This window comes from Furipterus horrens, unplaced genomic scaffold, assembly GCF_987537825.1.
Source record: "Furipterus horrens unplaced genomic scaffold, mFurHor1.1.pri manual_scaffold_11, whole genome shotgun sequence".
Lineage (NCBI taxonomy): Eukaryota > Metazoa > Chordata > Mammalia > Chiroptera > Furipteridae > Furipterus > Furipterus horrens.
Window position 1 is genome coordinate 17,661,892 of NW_028327181.1, and position 20,741 is coordinate 17,682,632.

Sequence of the window (20,741 nt, forward strand, 5' to 3'; positions counted from 1 at the left end):
CCCCCAGCAGGCCTGCTGGTGAAAACTCATCATGAAGACATCACAGGGCCAGTACATGGAGACGCGAGGTGAGCCCTTCATTGCGTGTCTAGCCGATCCGTTACAGATGGCCTATGTCCTCAGCCCCAAGTGGCTTTGGAGACGTGCATAAACTGAGTGGGGGACAGTGGCATTCAGGCAGGTGACAAAAGAAGGTCTTTCCCGCGCCTGTCTCTGTAAAAAGCACAACTGCATGCAGAGAAAAGACTGGAAGAGTCCATGTCAACACACTGACAGGGGTCCTCTCCAGTAGTCAGAGCAGACGTTTGCTTTATTTGATTCTTTATACTTCTCTTTGTTTTCCGATTTCTCTAAGAACAAGTATTACTCTTATAATCAGAAAACAAAACAATGAACTAATTTAAGATAAATGATCCACTAAAAATGGTCTATTAGATTTAAATGACATCTGAAAAGCCTTGAGCACATTATCCCAAAAAAGTGACAAAACGTGGCACAATGGGAGTGTCTCTAGATCTATTTCCATATCTACATTCATATCCATGTCTATGACCTGGGGCTGCCTGTGGGGGTAGAATTACAGGAAATGTTGTCTTTTATTTTGCACACTTGACTTCTATAATTTTTGTAAAACGATTATACATTTAATGTATAATTATGAAAAACAAAAGGTTTGTTCTCACTTACATAAGCATACTTACTCCTATTCACTTGACATCCAACAACTATTTATTGCACGCCTGCTGCATTCATGAACAGGCCGGGTGCGGGGTCTGGGGCTGTGGTCATGATGAAGACAGAGAACCGTCTCTCTTGGGCAGTGGGACAAGGGGGGAAAGACATAGGGAGGAAGGTCACTAAAGTACCAACATGGATTCTTACTCCTTAGGGTTATCCTGTCCAAACTCAGGACACTTTCTCACAGCTCCAGCTCCACACGGAGGTAGGAAGAAGTAGAAGGAAAGTTTCTGGCCATTGAAAAAGCTAGAGGTGTTCCGGGGCTGGCAGCAGGCAGTCACCAAAGAGGATTGGAGAAAAGCAACCCTGTTTAAATAGTTAAAAACAGAAGAGTGAGCAATTGCAAACCAAAGTTTAGACCATGTCTGCAAACAGTAATACAAACCCCCCCGACAGATAAAGCAGATTAGCGCGGGACCCGGTTAGTCCAGGCGGGCAGAAGTTGCGAGGGGAGGAAGCACTATCTGATGCGGACCAGGAGAGACTGTCAAGAGTTTCCCCCAGTTCCTTGCACAGGGAGAATTACACGCTGCTCAGGGCATGGTGTGTGGAAGTGGGAAGACCTAGCTTGACAAACTTCTCTACCACGTAGGTGACAATTTACCTTGACTGTCTCTCTCCTTCTGTTCTGATCTAGTTGACGTGGATAATATTAGTTGCTAAGTTGCATGTCCATTATGGGGAGCACGAGAAAATGTAAAAAATGAATGGCAGACACTGGTTAGAAACTGTTACTGGAATCTCACTCTACATTATCTTGCTTGTTAATTCTAATTATATTTATGTTAGCTATCTAGTCATTTGTATACATATTCTTTTCTTATATCCGTAAAATCTCTGTTTAAAGAAACTCCCCACTTAAGGTCATTGCCAGCATTCTGTTCTATAAGTGACATGTGGACAAACACCATACCTTAGTGGCTCACTCCTCACTTTCTCCCCAGAAAAATAGTTTTTAACACAATTCAGTTACTCCAGTGCTGTGATCTAGAGCCCAAAATGGCAGGAACTCGGCCATCTCTTCAGCCTGTCTGCTTCCTGCTCAGCTCCCCCTTCCAGAATACTCATTGACAGGGGAAAGCTACTGGCCCCAAGAGATGCAGCTCCTTCCCAGGTCTGCAGACGCTTCATCTCAACCCCAGCCCAGTGTCTAGTAACTTCAAGGCTCTTGATAAAGAGTTCGAATGAGAGAAGGAAGGAAGGGTGGAGGGAGGCAGGGAAGGAAGAAAGGAAAGAAGGAAAGAAGGAAGGAATGAGGGAATTGGTGGGTGGCTGGACATATGTGTTGGTGAATAGCTGACAGATGAATGAATGGATGAACGGTTGGGTGGATGGATGAGTGGATTGGTGGGCGAATGGTTGGGTGGGTAGTTGTATGGGTGAATGCATAGATGAAAAGTTGGGTGGATGGATGAATGGATGAGGAGATAGGTGGATGATTGATAGGTGTGTGGGTGGATGGGTAGATCTGTGGATGGATGGATGGATGAATGAATAATGAATAGACAGATGGGTGTGTAGGTGCATTGGTAGGTGCAAGAATGGATGGGTAGTTGGGTAGTGAATTGATGAAGAGCTGGTTGTCTGGGTAGGTAGATCCTAATCATGAGAAACATAGAACCTCGGTGCCTGGCAGCTCTTTGGAAAAGAACTGAACCTGAAACTTGGGTTCCAATCGCAGATCTGATACTGACTTGATTATGACCTTGGGTCATTTCCTTAATGTCCCTAAGCCTTGTCCTCTTGTAGACAAAGAGGCTGTTGGTGCCTGCCCTGCCCATCTCATAAACTGCTGGGAAGGACACACATTCATGAAGATGCTTTAGAAACCCTAGAGGGCTTCTCAGGTGTGCTCGTGGTGTCGGAAGCACCTTGCAGGTCACCATGCTGACTACCCCTAGGGTTGAATGACAGCATGTGGTAAGAGTCTGAGCTTGGAGCCCAGAGAGACCTGAGTTCTAGTCCTGGCTCCACCATTTCCAAGTGCACAACCTTCGGCTGGTGGCTGTCCTCTCTGTGTCCTCCTCTGCGATGTGGAGGTAATGATAGTGTGGAAACTGTCCTTCAGGGCTGAATGAGGAGTGACACGTGGACAGACACCAGGGGGATAATTCTATCTATAAAGCACTCAGCATAGCACCAGGCAAGGGTGCAATGATGGAGCCAAGGTCTGCCTTTTGGGGTCACAAAGAAGAAACTCAACTCCCCTACCTGCAGCAGAGTGCCTTGGAGGCCACAGGGTGCTCTAGGACATCTAACCCAGGGACTGCAAAACTCTAAAATGTGCCTGTGCATTGTGGGGAGAGCTCCAGGGCTTTGTGCAGAAAGAGGCCATGATCCAGAGGGGATTAACCATACTCACATAATCCAAGGCCGTCGCTTAGGAGACTGAGACCTGAGGCCCACCCAACGGCATGCAGTGGGTCAGGGGACAGCAAAGCACAGACACTTATCCCAGTGGGAGAGCCTTCCGGACCAGGAGCAGGAGCCTACCTTGGAACCCTTGGCCTGAGATGGGATTACCACCACCAGGCAGGGGCTGCAAGAGTTGGGGGTATGGGTGGAAACACTATTTGGATGGAGCAGTAGGATTGTGGGAGAATTTCAACTTTCTTTTCACATATGTCTTTCAAGTTTGTTACAAGAGGGCTTTAACATAAATTGAAGGAGAAAGGGATAGTGGTTGGTGGCAAAAAATCTCAACCCACGGCCTTGAGGGGCCTTCAGCTCTCTAGTTTTTGATCTTGAACTAACAAAAGTCAACCAAAGGAGAGGCCAAAACAATGAAAAATAGAGTTTATCAAACATGGAGCAGATAATCCAGGGAGGAATTTGCTGAGCCTGGAAGAGATTTCTCTCCTGTTCAGGGTCCACCCTGTTGGAGGTCCCAGCAACACCAGGCCCCAAACTCAGGCCCAGGTGGAAGCAACAGGGTGTAAAGGAGCTACAAGGACACAGGTGTCCATCCAGAAGGCGGGAAGTCACCTTGTTTGTTTTTCTGAGTTCCTCTTAAAATAGAGTATTGGTCACCATCTATAGTTTAAAAACAACAACTACTCCCTGTAAACAACGTGAAAAGCACAGAAAAACAAACAGGAGAAGAAATTCACCCGCATACTTCACCCAGAAGAGCCACTGCTAACATTTTGATGGATCACTTATTTTAATTGTAAACTGTACGGAGCACAAAATAAATAAATAAAATGCATCTGTAAAGTTTAAAAGGTAATAATAATAGTGGTGATAGTTGCCCAATTGTTCATTTTAAAATGGTGAATTCTGTGTGATGTGAAGTTCCCATCACTTAGCCTCCCAGACTCAGAACAGGGCCAGGACCTCAGGGCCAGGAAAAGTTCTTGACTTTTCCTTAGTTTTACCTCCCCTGTGCGTGCCCTTAAGCCACCTAATTCTCAGCCTTCCCCGTTTTGGAACGTCACATAGGTAGTTAGGCTACGCGTGTTTCCTTTCTCTCCACACAGCGTCTCTGATACACATTCACGCTGACGGAGGGACACATCGTGCTGTGCTCGGGGCTGGCGGCCACACTGGGCGGGTGGGCCCAGGAGTGAGGGCCAGCCTCGCCGCCCGGGGCTTGGAGTGAGGGTCTCTCCAGGGCTCTGTATTTGTGCAGCACATTGTTTCCTTTTGCCTGGTTTTCAAAGATGGGGAAAGTTTATATATTTTTTCTGGTTATGAGAAGACATACAAAGATTTTTTTAAATAAAGCAGAAAATAAAGTATAAAGAAGAAGTTTCCAGCCCAACCTGAAGATCCGTGCTGGTTGTATCTGGTATGTGTCCTTCCAGACATGACCTTGACTTTCACATAGACAGTAGATAGATTATTAGATAGATAGGTAGGTAGATGATAAATGATAGTTAGGTAGCTGACAGATACAGACGAGAGTTTTTCTTTGACACCGAACAGCACACCCACGCAGGTCAGGTGTGGGTAACCTGGGCGTGCATCACACTGTGAACCTGCGGCTCTAACAACACTCAGGCTGCCCAGCCCAGGTCCTGCTGGACACACTGTTCCACACAGGACGCAACCAATGCCCCAGCCTCCATCCCTGTGCACAGGTCCCACCACTGACTTCGGATTGACCTTCCCCATGCAGATCAAAGGTCAGGCCTCTCTAAGGCTTTGGAAGCATGATACAGACCAACTTCAAGGCCTTCCAGAAAGAAAAGAATGTGCCACACACACTGCCCCCCCCCCCCCAAATCCCTCAGAGCCTTCTGGACACTGCCCTCCCACCTGTCCCAACCCCAGTTCTGCTCTAAGACAGAGTCAGAGTGGGGTTCCAAGGCCTCTTTCCAGATCCTTGGAGTTCCCCCAACTAGTGACCTGAACCAGGCCCAAACCCCCTTCCTCAGGGAGGCCTTGAACCCCTTCCTGCACCACAGCAGCTATGTCTGCCTGGCAGCACTACAGAAGGCTCAGGGCTGTGCACTTGGCCTCTGGCTGCTGGGCATGGTTCTAAGAGAAGAGGTCAGCAGGCCAGGGTCTGTGGGGTCTGCCCATGTGGGCGGTGGGAGGGCATAAGAGGACCTGATGGTGGTTCCCACAAGTAGGGCCCAGGGAGGGGATTTGTCCCCTCTGCCCCAGATAACACATGGCCTCTCAGTTTCTGAGGACAGAAACCCCAGTCTGGCCTTCCTGGCACAGCTGCCCTTGATGTGAGAGGTTGAATAGAAGACCTCCAGCCTCAGCACCTCCAGTAACAGAGCCTGGTGCCCCCACCCCCAGGCCTGGTCTCAGAGCCTAGCTGTCAGGCCCATCAAGGGTCCTGGCTGCCTACCCCAGCTGCCCCAGAAGCCAGAGGAACCCAGAAGCGACAATCCACTCAGCTTACACAGGGAAGTCGCACAGGCAGCAAAGCACTTAGGACTCAAGGCCCATTGCTCCCCTACACATGGCACTCACAGGGCCCTGGTCCTCAGGGACCCTCTCTCTTGGCCAAGCTAAAGCCCTGTACCCTGCACCCTAAAGGTCAGCATTGGCCACTTTGAGCTGAGGAGCCCTCAGGGTCCACAGTCAAGGTCAAAGAACCGGCCACCCGCTCCTGGCCTCCTGGCCCAGTCCAGCTTGACTCGTGCAGGCCTGACACCTTCCTTCCTCTGGGCCTTTAGACCTGAAGCGCATTCAGGACTGAACATCAGCTTCCCGCTCCCTCAGCTTACCACCTCGTACCCTAACCAAGGAGATCCAGGTTCGGGAGCAGCATCAACTGGGACAGGGAGCCCCTGTGTGACCTCCTGTGAGTGGATCTCAGTCCCACCCTGAGCAGACAGAGCACGAGGGGACACAGGAATGGTGTGTTAGTCGTCAGGAACATGATATACAACGTCTGGGAGGAGAAGCTGTCTCCTTCTGCCACCCTTCCTTCCAGGCCTCAGGGAGCACAGTGACCCCACTGTCCCATACTTCACAATCACCCACAGACCCAGGTCCCTTCTGATGGACCAGGCCCCACCCTGAGCTCTCCCCAAGCCTAAGGGACTCAGGTCTACACTTGGGGAGAGGAGCTCAGGTCTGTCAGGAGCTGACCCAGGAGCAGGACAGCCCAGGGGTCAGGACCACAGCCAGGCAGTCACCACACACCTTGCAGGGGTGACACCTGCACAGGGATGTCCCCACTTTTGCCTGACTGTCCTCCATGGGCCACACGGAGATGTCGCATCTGCACTCCTGGTCAACACATCCCAAGTGTCCCTGTACAGTACCCCCTCACAGTTACATTCACACTTACACACTCACATTCACATATGCACACACACAACTCACACACGCCTTCACACTCACACAGGTGCACACTCTAACTGACAGTGCCCTCTAGTGGCATCTCTTGTTATTTCTTTAAAAGGTCACACTCATCTCCATAATAACCAGAGAAGTGTTCATCAGAAATCGGCTGCACAAGTCTGGGAAATCATTCTCTCCTTTCACAGGGAGGGATGTGACCTGGCCAAGGTCACACAGGAGGTAGGTGGTGGAGCCCTGGCCCCCGACTCCTAAGCCAGTGCTTTCGTCCCCTCCCACTTGGCCTGCAGGCTCCAGCTCCAGCTCCCAAGGTCCTGCCAGAGCACAAAGACTGGACCCTCTACCAGGGGAGGGGCTGTGGCAGATGAGCTGGGGGTCTTGTAGCCCCACCTTTCACATACACAGGGTGCACAGCCCCCAAGGAGCAAAGAAGCCACCTTAGGGAGAAGAATTTCCAGACCAGAGAGTCCTTGAAACAGGGCTGCTCCATGCTGGATGGAAGGATGTCCACAGGGGAGGGGGCTGGGCATTACATAAACTCAAAAGTGCCAAACACCCTGACACAAAGGCAGTGCACACCCGTCACATGGAAGCAACAAATGCTGACCTGGGGTCAACTAGCTCGGGAACTTTTATGAAGGAAGATAAACAGCTGATCGTGCCAGATTCCCCTTGTCCCTTGCCCCCCACCCCCAGACTCCCCATTGCATGAGCTCCCTCCATCCCCAGAAAAAGAAAAACAAGCACTTTTCATTCTACTAGTAGCTACTGAGCAGCTCCAAAGCCTGGTGCTGCTTTAGGCCTTGGGAAAACAGCAGTTGCCTCTAAGACCAAATCCTGGAGCAAAGTTCCAGTGGATGACACAGCCCAGAACAAATGAGATATTATGTTGTAATAGGAGGGAAAGAGTAACAACTATTGATTTTAGATGGATGGTCAGGAGAGGCCAACCCTGGATGACGCTAGGGTACTAACAGAGAGGTGCCTGGGAAGGAGTGTTCTGGCAGCAGGAACAGCAAGTGCAAAGGTCATGGGGTGGAATGTGCCTGACAAATTACAGGAGCGGCAAGGTCAGTGTGGCCAGATCCAAGGAAGCGGGGAGGCAAGAGAGGGAGCCATCAGGTCCCTGGAGCCTTGAAGATCATGCTGAGCACCTTGCATTTTGTTCCAAGTTTTCAAATGTACCCAAAGGACATCATGCTGACAACCGTGCTCCTTCTAACTTCCTCCTAATACATCTCCATGACTAGGGTCCAGCCACATGAATTATAGAGAACTATGGTTGTGTGGTAATAGAAGACAAGGTACTGGCTGGTCCCCAGTGAGTGGATGTTTGGGCAACTCTGCTTCTTCTTTCACAGTCATGGCCCAGGGATCCCCTGAGCATCCTCCACACACACACCAGCTCTTCTAGAGCGCACATACCTGACCTGGAACTGGGGGACATAGGGCATCTATGTTAGGGTTTCCTGTGGGCTGCAGCCCGCTCTCTGGAGCAGCAGGACTAATATACAGCCCAGTGCCAGGCCAAGGTCCCATTCCCCAAGTCAGCCCTTCCTTGGGTTGTTGACATTTAGAACTTGCGATGCCCAATAGTGGGCATCCACTGGCGAGGGGACAGCGACGCCTGGTGGCCGACGTGGGTGAGGCGGTCCCGAGCCCAGGGCGTGAATGCCCGGGATTAGAGGACTGGGCGGGGCGACACCCTGAAAGTACAGGAATCCCCCGAGCCCCTCCCTAGGGCCCACACCCTGGGAAGAAGCTGGTCCAGGGGTGTGCCAATAGCAGGGACAACTCCAGGTCGTCTCTCAGTTGGGACAGGGTGACCCGGCTTCTGGGTCCTCAAAGACACAGAGGGAGGATTCTGAGTGAAGGGAATCAGGACCTTCTGGTCATGACCTTGAAGCTGCCCAGATGGCCAGGAAGGAGGAAAGTTCTCTTCTCAGTCAAGAGGACCTGAGCATCTCTTTATTGGAATCAGCTCCTTGCCTTCCACCCCTCTGAAAAAAAGGTACAGGAATTTTGCACCTTGAGCCAATTTTCAGGGCAATTTACCTATCAGTTTGGGAAAAGATGACATCTTTACAGCATTGAATCTCTCAGTCCATGACTATCCTCTGCCATTAATATGTTTTAATAATAGGTTTTAATTTTCCCCATAAACAAATGGCTTGGACAGCTATTTAGATTAATTTCCAGTTAACTGACATTTTTAGTGCAACTATCAATTGTACACTTCCTAAATGTTATTTTTTATTCATTTGCTGATATATAGAGATGTAGTAAGTTTCTATACTGAAATTGGATCTGGTAAATTTGCTCTGTATTTTAACAGATTCTGTTTATATATCTGTACATCCTGTGGGATTTGCTACATAGTTAAGTGTGTCATCTGTGAATAATGACAATTTTGTTGCCATCTTCTCAATTCTTTTAGATTCCATTTCTTTCCCTTGCCTTAGTCTGGTACCAGGTGCCACAGCCGGGAGGATAACAGGCATTCTTGTCTTGTCACTAAGGGGTATTTTTCAACATTTCATTTGAAACATGATGCCTGCTATAGATTCCTTCAAAGATTCTCTTACCGGATTAAGGAAGTTCTCATACATTCCTTATATGACAAGTGGGTTTTAAAAAAATCATTTGTTGGGTTTCATTCACTGATTTTTCTGCATCTTTTGATATGATTTTTCTCTCTTAATGTTTCAAACTGCATAGAGTTCCCTAATGTTGAACCAACCTTCCATTCTCGGAATGCATGACGCAGACTTGTCCATTGTGTGGCATCCTGCACTATTGCTGAGTTCAGTGTGATAATGTTTTGTTCAGAATGTTTGCATCTCTGTTCCCAAGTGAGATAGAGCTGTAATCCTCCTTTCGCTGCCCTTATCAGATTTCCCAGTCAAAAAGGTTGTGTTCACTTTATAAAATGAGACATTGTTTACTCTCTAAAAGAATCGTTATATTCTATGGAGAAATTTGTAAGAAGATGGAATTGCTTACCAGTGAAGCTCTCTCAGTCAGTTTCCTTTGTGGGAATATTTTCAACTACTGATTCAATGCCTTTAGAAGAACTGAGATTTTCACATTCTCCTTGAGTCAGATATATGTGTTTGATTATGTTTTTCTAGGAATGTCCTCATTTCATCTCCAATTAGTGGCATAATGCTATTATAATAGACTCTGATTATCCTTTTTAGGTATTCCATGTCTGCAAAAATGTCCCCCTTTTCATTTCTAATATGGGTAATTTATGCCTTCTTTCTTTGGTTCTTGATAAATTCATCAAATCATTTCAATTTCGGTTGTATCATAAAGGAATCAACTCTGATTTCTTGTTTTTTATCTCCACTATTTGTTATCTAGTTTTTTAATTTATTCTTTCCTTTCCCATTTCCTTTATTCTGTTTTCTTTGAGAATAGTTGTTTTCTAGTTCTTTGAGCTATAACTTAGCTCATTAACTTTCAGCCTTTTTATTTTCTATAAAATTTCTAAATACATTTTTTAAATTATTGATTTTCCTCTATGTACTGCATTAGCTACATGCCACAGGGTTTTGTGTAGTGATTTCATTCTTGGTCAGTTCAAAATGTTATCTAATTTCTAAAATGTTATTTACTTTCTTAAACTATTAGGAACATATTTCTTTATTTCCAAACATCTGGGTGTCTAGTATCTCTGTTATTGATTTCTAGTTTATCATTGATTTCTAGTATTTTGCTTATAGAATATATGCTGAATGACTTCAGTCATTCAAAAGTTGTTTAAGCTTGCTTTATGACCCAGTATATAGTCAATTTTTGTCAATGTTCTTTTTCTACTTGGAGGGAATATATATACTGTGACTCTGGGTGTATGTGCCAGATGTAAGTCCATTGGGTCAAGTCATTTAGGTCTTCTAATCTATTATGGTCTTCAGGTTATTTCAGGTAATGCTTCTTGGCCACAAAGCTTTTAAGTCTGGTAATATAACCACACCAGCTTCCTTTGGGGTAGGAATTTGATCATATCTTTGTCCATCCATCTAATTCTAACTCAACTGAATAACCTATCCCAGCATTCCTGGAAAGGGACCTCTTCTTCATGCATCATTCACTTGTGAAGTGTGTCCCAAGCATTTACATTGTACAAAGTCATGCCTGGGCGCCTTACATTTTCAATAATTTACTTGCCTTGGTATGATGAAAATTCATGACCTTTCTTCTCCAGTCTTTGAGGCTGGGGCAGCATTACCAGGCACCTCTCTCTCCTTCCAGAGCATGTGTGCAGACCTATGCTTAGTGTCAGCGACCCTGTGGGGCACACCAAAAAATGGCCTCAAACAGGGAAGGAGTTATTGATTCACATAGTTGGGCATCTACACATGGGGCACTCAGGGCCACCTGAAACCCAGAGTCTGTGGCTCTGTTTCTCTAGGATTCTCCCTGCCATGCTCTGGTCCCCACAGGGGCTGGCTTCCCTTATGGAGGCAAAATGGCTCTGGCAGAGGAGGGCCTCATCCCTGCACGTGCCACAGGGGAGGAGGTCTTAAGTCTGGTTTCCTGCTGGATCTGCACAATATGCTGGCACCACCTGAAAGTGGCCAGCTGCAGCACTGAAGCCCCAATCAGGACAGCAGTGAAGGACAGCTCTCCCAGGGACAGAAGACTAAAAGGTCCGTTTCAGATCTGCTTGGCCTGGGTTGAGCATTGGCAAGAAATATGGATCTATAGTGATTCATAGGAGTTACCATAGATGGTCAGTGTTATGGGCTAAATGTTTGTGTCCCGCCCCCCAAATTTATATGTTGAAGGCTTTACCACCAATGAGGTGGTATTTGGAAACGGGGTCTTTGAGAGGTGATTAGGTTTAGATGAATTCAGGAGGGGACCCTTGAGATGGGATGAATGTCCTTATAAGAAAAGGAAGAGAGAAATCAATCAATATCTCTATCTCTATCTTTATCTCTGGCTCTATCTCTATCTCCATGCACAAAGAAAGGTGAGCACACAGTGAGAAGACAGCCGTCTGAAAGCCAGGAAGCCCTCATCAGGAACTGAATCTGCCAACACCTTGCTCTAGGACACCCTAGCCTCCCAAACTGTGATAAATGTCTGCAGTTTAATCCACCCAGTCTATGGTGTTTTGTTATGGCAGCTCAAGAACTCAGAAGGATCAGTAGTCAGTATCTGAAAATATATGACACAGAGAGTCGAAAGAGGCATAGGATGGGCCTCTTGGAATGGATGCTGTATAAAGATATTCACATCCCATATCACTGAATGGCATTGAACTCTCTCTGCAAAGGAGGCCTCAGTAATCAGATGGACAAAATGACACACTGCACAATGTCAGTCGACCTCGTTCCCAGCCATGCCAGTGTTTTCCCAATGGGCTCACGAACATAGGGCCATAGTTGCAGGAATGAGGGCCAGGCATGAGCTGGTGACATGGTCACCCCTTACCAAGGATGAGCTGGATGCTGCTGCCACCTAGTGGTTAACCTGCCAAGAGCGGAGAACAACAAGGAGCACCATATAGCACCATTCCCTGGGGGGCCCTTTAGCCACCTAGTGGCAAGCTGATTACATTGCACCTCTTCGATCATGGAAGAGGTACAAATTCTGGGTGTGGATTTGCTTTCACTGCCTATAATGCTTCTTCCCGCAGCAGTATCCCTGGACTCTTGGGATGTCTTAGCCACCATCATGGCATTACCCACTGTATTGAATATAATGGAGGAACTCATTCACAAGCAAAAGAAGTGCAACATGGAATTAACTGGTCTTAGCATATACCCGCTTGCCCAGAAGCAACTGATCTAATTAAAAGTGGAGTGGTTTACTTAAGACTATGGCACAAGTTGAGTGATAACACTCTGAAATATAAATACCATACTCTGTCTTACAGAATGCAATTTATGCTTTGAATCAAAGACCATTAAATGGTACAGTCTCACCCTGGCTGGTGTGGCTCAGTGGATTGAGTATTGGCCTGTGAGTCAGAGAGTTGACGTTTCGATTCCCGGTCAGAGCACATGCCTCAGTTGCGAGCCAGGTCCCTGGTTGGGGGTGTGTTAGAGGCAACCACACATTGATGGGTTCTCAAGGATGAGGCCTCCAAGCATTGGTCCTGCAGAGTGCAAGCAGCCAGCTGCCACAGGGTAGAGCAGAAGATGACTGTGGTGACTGAGCAACCCAACGGCTCATCCATCTGCTCCAAATTGGGGTTAACCCAGGTGGAAGAGATCAGCCATGAGAACACAGGCAGCTTTCTTTGGAATGGCTGTCATGGAGAGGAGCAAAGATTGGATGTAGATGCTCTTCCCCTCTCCAAGGAGCAATGTGAAAGGCAGGGTCCTCAAAGACAAGCGAGGTTTAATCCCAGGATAGCTATGTTAGAGAAGTCTGTCCAGCGGCGTAAAAGAAACCAAGATTATCTGATGGACCAAGAAGCTACAACAGCTTGGGACCAAACACAAACACTCTTTCAAATACCTCAGGCCTAGCTCTAGTAACAAGCAGTGGGCCAGTCATGTATCCCAGAACATGTACAGGCTGCGTTGCATGTGAACCAATTTCCCTTTGCCTTTGCCTCTCCCAGGGACATCATATGGAAAGAGTGAGGTTGTACACACAGCTCTCTCTCTCTCTCCAAAAATTGTTCTGTCCTCCAAGTCACTCTGTCAGCTTTCCACATGCTTGATGAAGTCTTAGAGTACAGCCACAACTTCTGACTTCAGGGATGGCCTCAGACAGGATGGCCCCCAATGTCATGTTTTTTCAAAAAAATCATCCCTCTGTCTGTTTTAGGGCTTTTCATATGGGACATCTCATGGAAGTTGAGAAGGATGGTGGCCTACAAGAATTAAAACCAGCATTCCAAGACAAACTACTGCCAACGAGGTTGGATTTTGTTCTTCCCAGATGATCCTTCACAAGTAAGATAAGAAACTGGAGTCCCTGGGCTGCAACCAATCAAGCTAAATGGAGCATAGGGTGCAGCTCAGAAGTACCGGATCATAGCTTCTGACTGGTCACAAAGACATAAGCCTCTCAACCTTTGGGTCACAAATTCAGGCAATTTTCTCTGACAACCAATAGAATGCTGGGGTGGTGGGACATTTGCAATTAGCTCAATCCCAATGGACGTCCTCTCTGCTGGAAGTAAATTGGCATTAAATCATTGAGGTGAGATGGGGGAAAAGGATCTGAGGTAGGAGGGACCCTAACAAAGAAGGATGATGCTTTATGTCCTTTAAAGGTCTAGATATAAAAAAACGTAAGTTCCAAACCAGCCTCTCTTCTCAATCTTTTCACTGCTAGCCAGAAAATCTAGAGGAAGACTACTATGATGAATCCATTATACCCTTCATAATTACCACAGAAATCTTCTGAGACAGATGCATGAGTCCAAAACCATGAAAGTAATTCTGGACACTGACCTGGGAGGAATACTGAACTAGAGACCTGGGGAAGCACATGCCTCGAATGTCCTCCCAGTGAACTCAAACCTGACCCGTGCCAGGTGAAATGCCAACCAACAGCTTGTGGTCATGGATACAGGTTGATTACTCGGGCCCATCAGCTAACAAGCCTCCAAAATCTGCTTCCTTGTAAAAGGCGAACATACTTACGGGGTTAAATATCACCTCACCACAAATGAAATGTGAATCACAAAACAAGAGGCTGAGATATTTCATCGCTGGAGGGCGCCAGAGACCACTAAATCTAATCCAGACTCAAGATGGGTTACATAAAAGTTGCCACCAGGTGGCGTGATTATTAGGCGAGGGCTGGCACGCACAAATAGCTGGTTTCCCTGACCTCCCTGCCCTGTGGTGGGATGGAGAGCGTGAATCCAATCTCTCTGGGCTAAGTAGGTTATGCGTGCTCTGTATCCCCAAAGGGCTCAGAAAATTAAAATTCACAGTAACAAGAGTTTTAGTCAACAAATTAATGTGTGGCCAGCAAAAAAATACATTTTTTTTTTAATTTAAAAAGAAGGTAGGACGTTTGAACCACTGGGGAGTCAATCCTCAAGCTTTCCCGCAGTGGGAGTTAATGTAAGCATCCAGCTGGGCATCCACATCCAGTTTCAAAACCCAGTTGGGGAGAGGGAGAGTTGCACTTCCGGGAAGAGCTCCACTCCCCAGCAAAGCTAGTAAAAATTATTTTTTAATATATATGTTTATATACTTATAATTATATATATTTATAACATATAAATGTGTTTTATAATATGTTAATATGTTATTATTAAATGTTATATGTTATTATTAAACTGTATATAGTATATAAATTCTAAGAAATAATATGTAGGCTTTTTATATAAATATTTAAAGTCCTATATGCCTAGTCATTATGTAAATATAAAAACGTTATCTAATTATTTAAATCTCTTTAAAGGATAATAATGTAATAATGTATGACAAGAATATCACACAAGCTAAGGGGAAGAAATGAAAGCATACTGCTGTAAAGTTCTTACACTATATGTGATGTGAGATAATATCACTTGAAGGTAAATTGGGTTAACTTAAAGATGGATACTATAAGACCTAAAGCAACCACTGAAATAACACAACAGAGTTATAGTTAATAAGCCAGCAAAAGAGATAAAGTGAAAGTGTGCACATGCACAGAGACACACACACCAATTAATCCAAAAGAAGGACAAAAAAGCCCTGGCTGGTGTGGGATTGTGCACTGGCCTGCAAACCAAAGGGTCACCAGTTTGATTCCCAGTTAGGGCATATGCCTGGGTTTGGGGCCAGGTCCCTAACTGGGGGCACATGAGAGGCAACCACACATTGATGTTTTTCTCCCTCTCTTTCTCTCTCTCCCTTCCCCTTTCTCTAAAAATAAATTTTTAAAAAAATCTTTTTTAAAAAGGACAAAAAAGAGAAAAAGAATATATGGGAGAAATAGAAAATAGTGTAATAGCATATTTAAATACCACATCAATGCTTAAAATAGTGATTATCAGATTAAATAAAAACTCAAGGCCTAACTATATGTTGGCTATAATAAATATACTTTAAATATAAAAATATGGAAAATATGGAGATTCCTCAAAAAATTAAAAACACAATTTTCATACAACCCAGAAATTCCACTTCTGGGTACTTATCCAAAGAAAACAAGGCACTAATTCAAAAAACTGTATGCACCCCTACATTCATTGCAATATTTCTCACAATAGCCAAGATATGGAAGCAATCTAAGTGCCCATCAATAGAGCATTAGCTAAAGATGTAGTACATATATACTATGGAATGTTACTCAGCCATAAAAAGAAAGCAATCTTGCCATTTGTGACAACATGGATGGACCTAGAGGGTACTATGCTAAGTGAGGTAAGTCAGAGAAGGACAAATACCATATGATTTCACTTATATGTGGAATCTTAAAAAAATTAATAATCAAAACAGAAACAGATCCATAGATAAAGGGAACAAGCTGTTGGTTGACAAAGGGAAGGGATGAGGTGATATGGGTGAAATGAAAGAAAGTGAGAGAAGGAAGAGAGAAAGGAAGTAATTAAAATAGATGTCAGAGCAAAGGGCATTGCTAGGTACAAAAGAGGTCATTCCATAACAACAGAGGGATCATTTCATCTAAAGGACACAATATTTATGCATCATGCTATGTAGGTAGAGTTATTTGTTGGGTATGTAAAAACAAAGGTAACTAAATGAGCAATAATAAGAGAAATTTTCAACAACTGCAGAGTGAATTTGATTTTTAAAAAGTTGTTCTCAGTGATAAAAAAAAAGTTATAAAATTAGTTGCCTGAAATCAGAAATAAATGTCAAAAAATTGTAATTATTTTTAACGGCATTTGAGTTTGTACTTCGGCCAGCTCTGAAACAGCTTGGATTCTTGTACCAAAAAGAAAAACAATTTAGATGGAAAGATGACAAAAGGAATTATTCCCATTATGGAAATTTGTTGGAAAATTATGAGGAACACGCCAAGGAGAGTAGCTGCCTGGCTTAGGTTGAAAATTCACACATCACCAATAAAAGTCAAACTGCAAAAAGCTGAGGACCTTCTGTGATCAGCTGGTTCAATGCGGCCAGAACTAGGGTGAGGTGGGTGGGGCATTTTCCTTTGGGCAAAATTTAAGGAGGCACCAGAAAAACTCAGGACTCAAAATAGATAATATTCTAACGTAATATTTTTAAAAATCTAAAGTAATGCCAAAAATCCACAATGAACAAGACATCAAAATTATTTTAAAAAAGCGCAGATTACTGGTTTCTTCTTTTGCCTCAGGATCCTATAAAGGCCCGCAAAGACCGTTACTGATCCCTCCTGGGTAGCCTCACCCCAGCCCCAGTCTGGACCAACTCCCAGTCTGGGATAAAGCCACTGTGGCCAACAAAGCGAGGGTGTTGTGCCTGCTCTAAGCAGCAACAAACTGGGCAAACAGTGCAACCCCCGAGGAACGAGGTATGTGCTGCTTGGTGAGAGCTCCCAGGATGCCCCGCGGCAGCAGAGCCAAAGCGGAAGTCAAAGTCAAAGTCGTTGCTACTCCAGCGCAGCTTGACACGCCAGTCTGACTCGGGAGCCCAGCCATGTACTTTCCCTGGTCTGGCATCGCCTCTAACTGGACTACTGTGGACTCCGGTGTCAACAATGCAGTAGACATCCTGGTGATGGTGTTCTACTTCTTCTCGGTCCTGATCATCGGGCTGTGGGTACGTCGGGGCCCTAGACACCAGGCTGAGTTTGACCCCACACTGCCAGCCGCCTGGTCCCCACCTCCCATCCCGCCCCCACCCCGTCCCTGCTTGTGCACGGCCCTCAGACGAAACCTCCCTGCCCCCCCTTTGCCTGGTTACTCTCCGCCCTCGCAACCAAGACTAAGTTCATGTTCTCAGCAGTGGAGCTGTATGTGACCAAACCCACCTTCCCTTCCCGCCCCAAATAAACACATGGGTCAGACTCCTCTGTGCCCGCTACCTGGGGCCTAAGCAGTAGTTAACATTAAGTCATTACGATCATCAAGGTGATGGTGATAATAATGACAGCTATTAATGGTTAGGTCTTAAGTGTCATATCCTCACCTGTAATGTGAACAACGCATTATATCCTACAGCTTCACGGGTGAGGAAACTGAGGTTCAGAGAGGTTAAGAAACAACCAGGAAATGATGGAGTTCAGATTCGAACCTACAGCTGCCTGACCTGACTTAGGAGCTTAACCCTTTTTGCCTTGCTAACAAGACCTCAAAGGTCACACACATATAACTTAGGGATCTTACATGTTTTCTTTAAATCTAAATAATGAATTGATATTTTCTCTTCCAGTACAAGGTTCTCTTAATAAGGTAGAAATCGTGTCCTTAATGTCATTCATTCACTAAAGTTTAGCATGTTAACACAAAAAAGTGTCCTTCACTACACTCCCAAGCGGACCCGGCCTTTGTCCCAGTGACAGGTCAGATTGGTGTGAAAGCTTCAGCTGATGTCATGGTATTACTGTCCCTCAGCTTCGCTGTTAGCCATCAGGCCTCTGCCCCACCTGCTTCACCAAGCAGAAGTATCTGGTAACAATATCACCATTCTCTAACTAGTGGCAGACTTGTCACTCCAGATGGTCCCTATCCAGCTGAAGCTTTCATGCACGTGTGACCTTTAATTTGGGGGCCTGTCTACAGGTCACAAGCAGGACCTTGCTGTGCAGAATCAGGCCCTTCGAAGTACCATCATTGGACATTTTTCAAGGCTTACAATGACTCATTTGGCTGCTAGTGGGTAGATAGAATAGTGGAGACATGGTCTCCATCCTATGAAGTGAATTTTGTACCAGAAGAAAAAATATAGGCCCTTTATTCCAAAGGCAAAAAAGAGATCTGAGATGTTTCTACAGAGCATTTACACAAACAAACAAAAAAAAAAAAAACTGGCTTCAGGTATGAGAAACATCCTTCTAGGTGGCCTAGGCAGGGGCTCTGATTAGTATTTGTCTGGGGATCATTTCCCCAGTTTCTGTTATTGAATTAAGAAGTCCCCACCCAGCTTTCTTCCCAGCCCAGTTGGTGCCCAGGTCTAGCCAAGGTCAGAGTACTAGGAAGCCATCTGGTCACTTCCAAAGGAAACCTGCTGTTCCTTCTGTTCTTGTTGGAGCTGTAAAATATGCAGTTATCCAGAATGCTTTGATCTTTTCCCTTCCTTATATTATTGTCTTTCCTTTGGTTCTTTTTATAAATCATATGTTGTTTTTAACTATGAAAGTATAACATTGCTTATTGTAAGAAGAGAAAAGATGTATAAATATCTAAAGAATAAGTTACTCTTCTTTGCCATCCATTCCCATCCCTCTGAGGTAACCATGGACCGTGTATCCTTCCTGCCCTTTCTCAGTGCTTATGCAAACATATGAGCACATATGTAGAGTTTTTGTGTTTTGTTTTTACAAAAAATGTGATCATATTATATACATTATTCTGAAACTTGCCTTTCTTCACTTGCTATATGGTGGAGAGAGTCCTACAGGTCAACAGTAGAGCTCTAGCTTATGTTTTTATTAGCTGAATCATAGTCATACAATTGTGTGTGCTGTCCTGCTGTTCTCTACTAAATGATACTTACATGTAGGTCTTTAATCCATTTTGAGTTTATTCTTGTATATGGTATAAGATGGTGGTCTAGTTTCTTGTTTTTTTTTTTTTTTTTTTTTGCATGCACCTGTCCACATGTCTCCAAACCATTTGTTAGGTAGGTCTGCTATGTCTCCCTTTCTTCACTAGGTGGCATTATGTAGCAGGTGACCTGTGGGCGCAGTGGTGCAGTTTACCTGATTACCTGACCTGTGTGCTCCAGGAGTGTCCCTTCTGTGGGTTGTCTGTGCCCTCCTGTTGTAGTTGAGCCTTGATTGCTGTTGGCGCATCAGTGGGTAGAATTGCCCTTCAGGCCGAGTGGCTGTGAGATTTGGTCACGACCACAGCATTTGAGTTGCTGTACGAGGCTGACCTGATGGAGTCAGATTTTCCCAGCAGACTTTTGTGCCTGCAGAGACCACTCTTTGGGTAGGCCATTTGTGGATCTAATCTGATGGTGCTTGTTTTGGTCTGAAGTGGCCACCAGATACGTTGATTCTGGTTCCTCTTGGGAGGGGCTCTGATGCAGACCAAGGTCAGCTGCTGCCTGTAACCGGCCTGAGGCTACTTGGCCATCTAGAAAGATATTTCTCATAACTGAAGCCAGTTTTTTTTTAATTGTTTATTTAAATGATCTCTAGAAGCACCTCCAATCTCTTTTTTTACCTTTGGAATAAAGGGCCTATATTTTCTCTTCTGGTATAAAATTCCCTTCATAGGATGGAGACCATCCTTCCATTACTCTTATCTACCCACTAGCAGCAAAATGACTCATTGTAAGCCCTGAAAAGTGTCCAGTGATGGTACCTTGAAGGGCCTGATTCTGCACAGCAAGGTCCTGCTTGTGACCTATTGACGTGCCCCAAACTAAAGGTCACACATGCATGAAAGCTTTAACTGGATAGGGACGATCTGGAGTGACCAGTCTGCCACTAGTTAGTGAATGGTGGCCTTGTTCCCAGATACTTCTGCCTGATGAAGCAGGCCAGGCGGAGGCCTGATGGCTAAAAGCTTAGCCGAGGGACAATAATACCATGTGCAAAACTGTAGGAAGAGTGAACTTATTGGATACCACCATCTGAGGTATCTGCATTATAATGGGGTCCCCTCACATCATAAAGCCTTAAACAAGCTGAAGCGTTCACACCAATCTGACCTTCCACTGGAAGAAAGGCTGGCTTCTCCTGGGCAGAGTCTGGCCCTGGGGAGTATGGTGAAGGACACCTTTTTGATGTGGTCATGGGAGGAGGTGAGCACAGTATTTACCTACTCGGTCATCTTGACCAGAACTCTAAAGACAAAAAATTTATACGTTTTATTGTTTGTTCTTTCGTATTACTCTCTGCCAAGAAATTTGAGAAGGTGTTAGATGCATCTTCCACCCCATGAAACTGGCTGCCGTGGTTGTATTATTCCAAAAAGAGAACAGGGAAGAGAAAAGACAGAGACATGTGCTTAAGCCACATTCTTCCCAGGATCTCCCCTTCTTCCTGTCTGATTCTTTCTTTAATGGAAAGAGTGGCTGAGCTTACTCATCTTAGAATATTTTGTAAATTCCTTTTAAAAGTTTAAACACCCCTCTATTTACATACCACCGATACCTTCTTTAGGAAAGGTCAGATCTGCCCATAGCAGGCCCTTCCTAAAT

The 20,741-nt window shown here is 45.3% G+C and overlaps 1 protein-coding gene and 1 long non-coding RNA gene across 2 annotated transcripts in view; both read left to right on the forward strand.

The window, feature by feature from the left end:
* Positions 1–8,247: 8,247 nt before the first annotated feature.
* On the forward strand, positions 8,248–13,769 carry LOC149997107 (uncharacterized). The gene is made up of 2 exons (XR_016507217.1): positions 8,248–8,515; positions 13,297–13,769. It is a non-coding gene; the product is annotated as an uncharacterized LOC149997107 (long non-coding RNA).
* A 3,282-nt stretch (positions 13,770–17,051) lies between these two features.
* Positions 17,052–20,741, forward strand: part of LOC149997108 (sodium/glucose cotransporter 1-like) — a 45,900-nt gene continuing 42,210 nt past the window's right edge. The window contains exon 1 of the mRNA XM_090257361.1: positions 17,052–17,189. Coding sequence (XP_090113487.1) covers positions 17,067–17,189 — 123 coding nt within the window. The 5' untranslated portion in view covers positions 17,052–17,066. The remainder of the gene's footprint in view (positions 17,190–20,741) is intronic.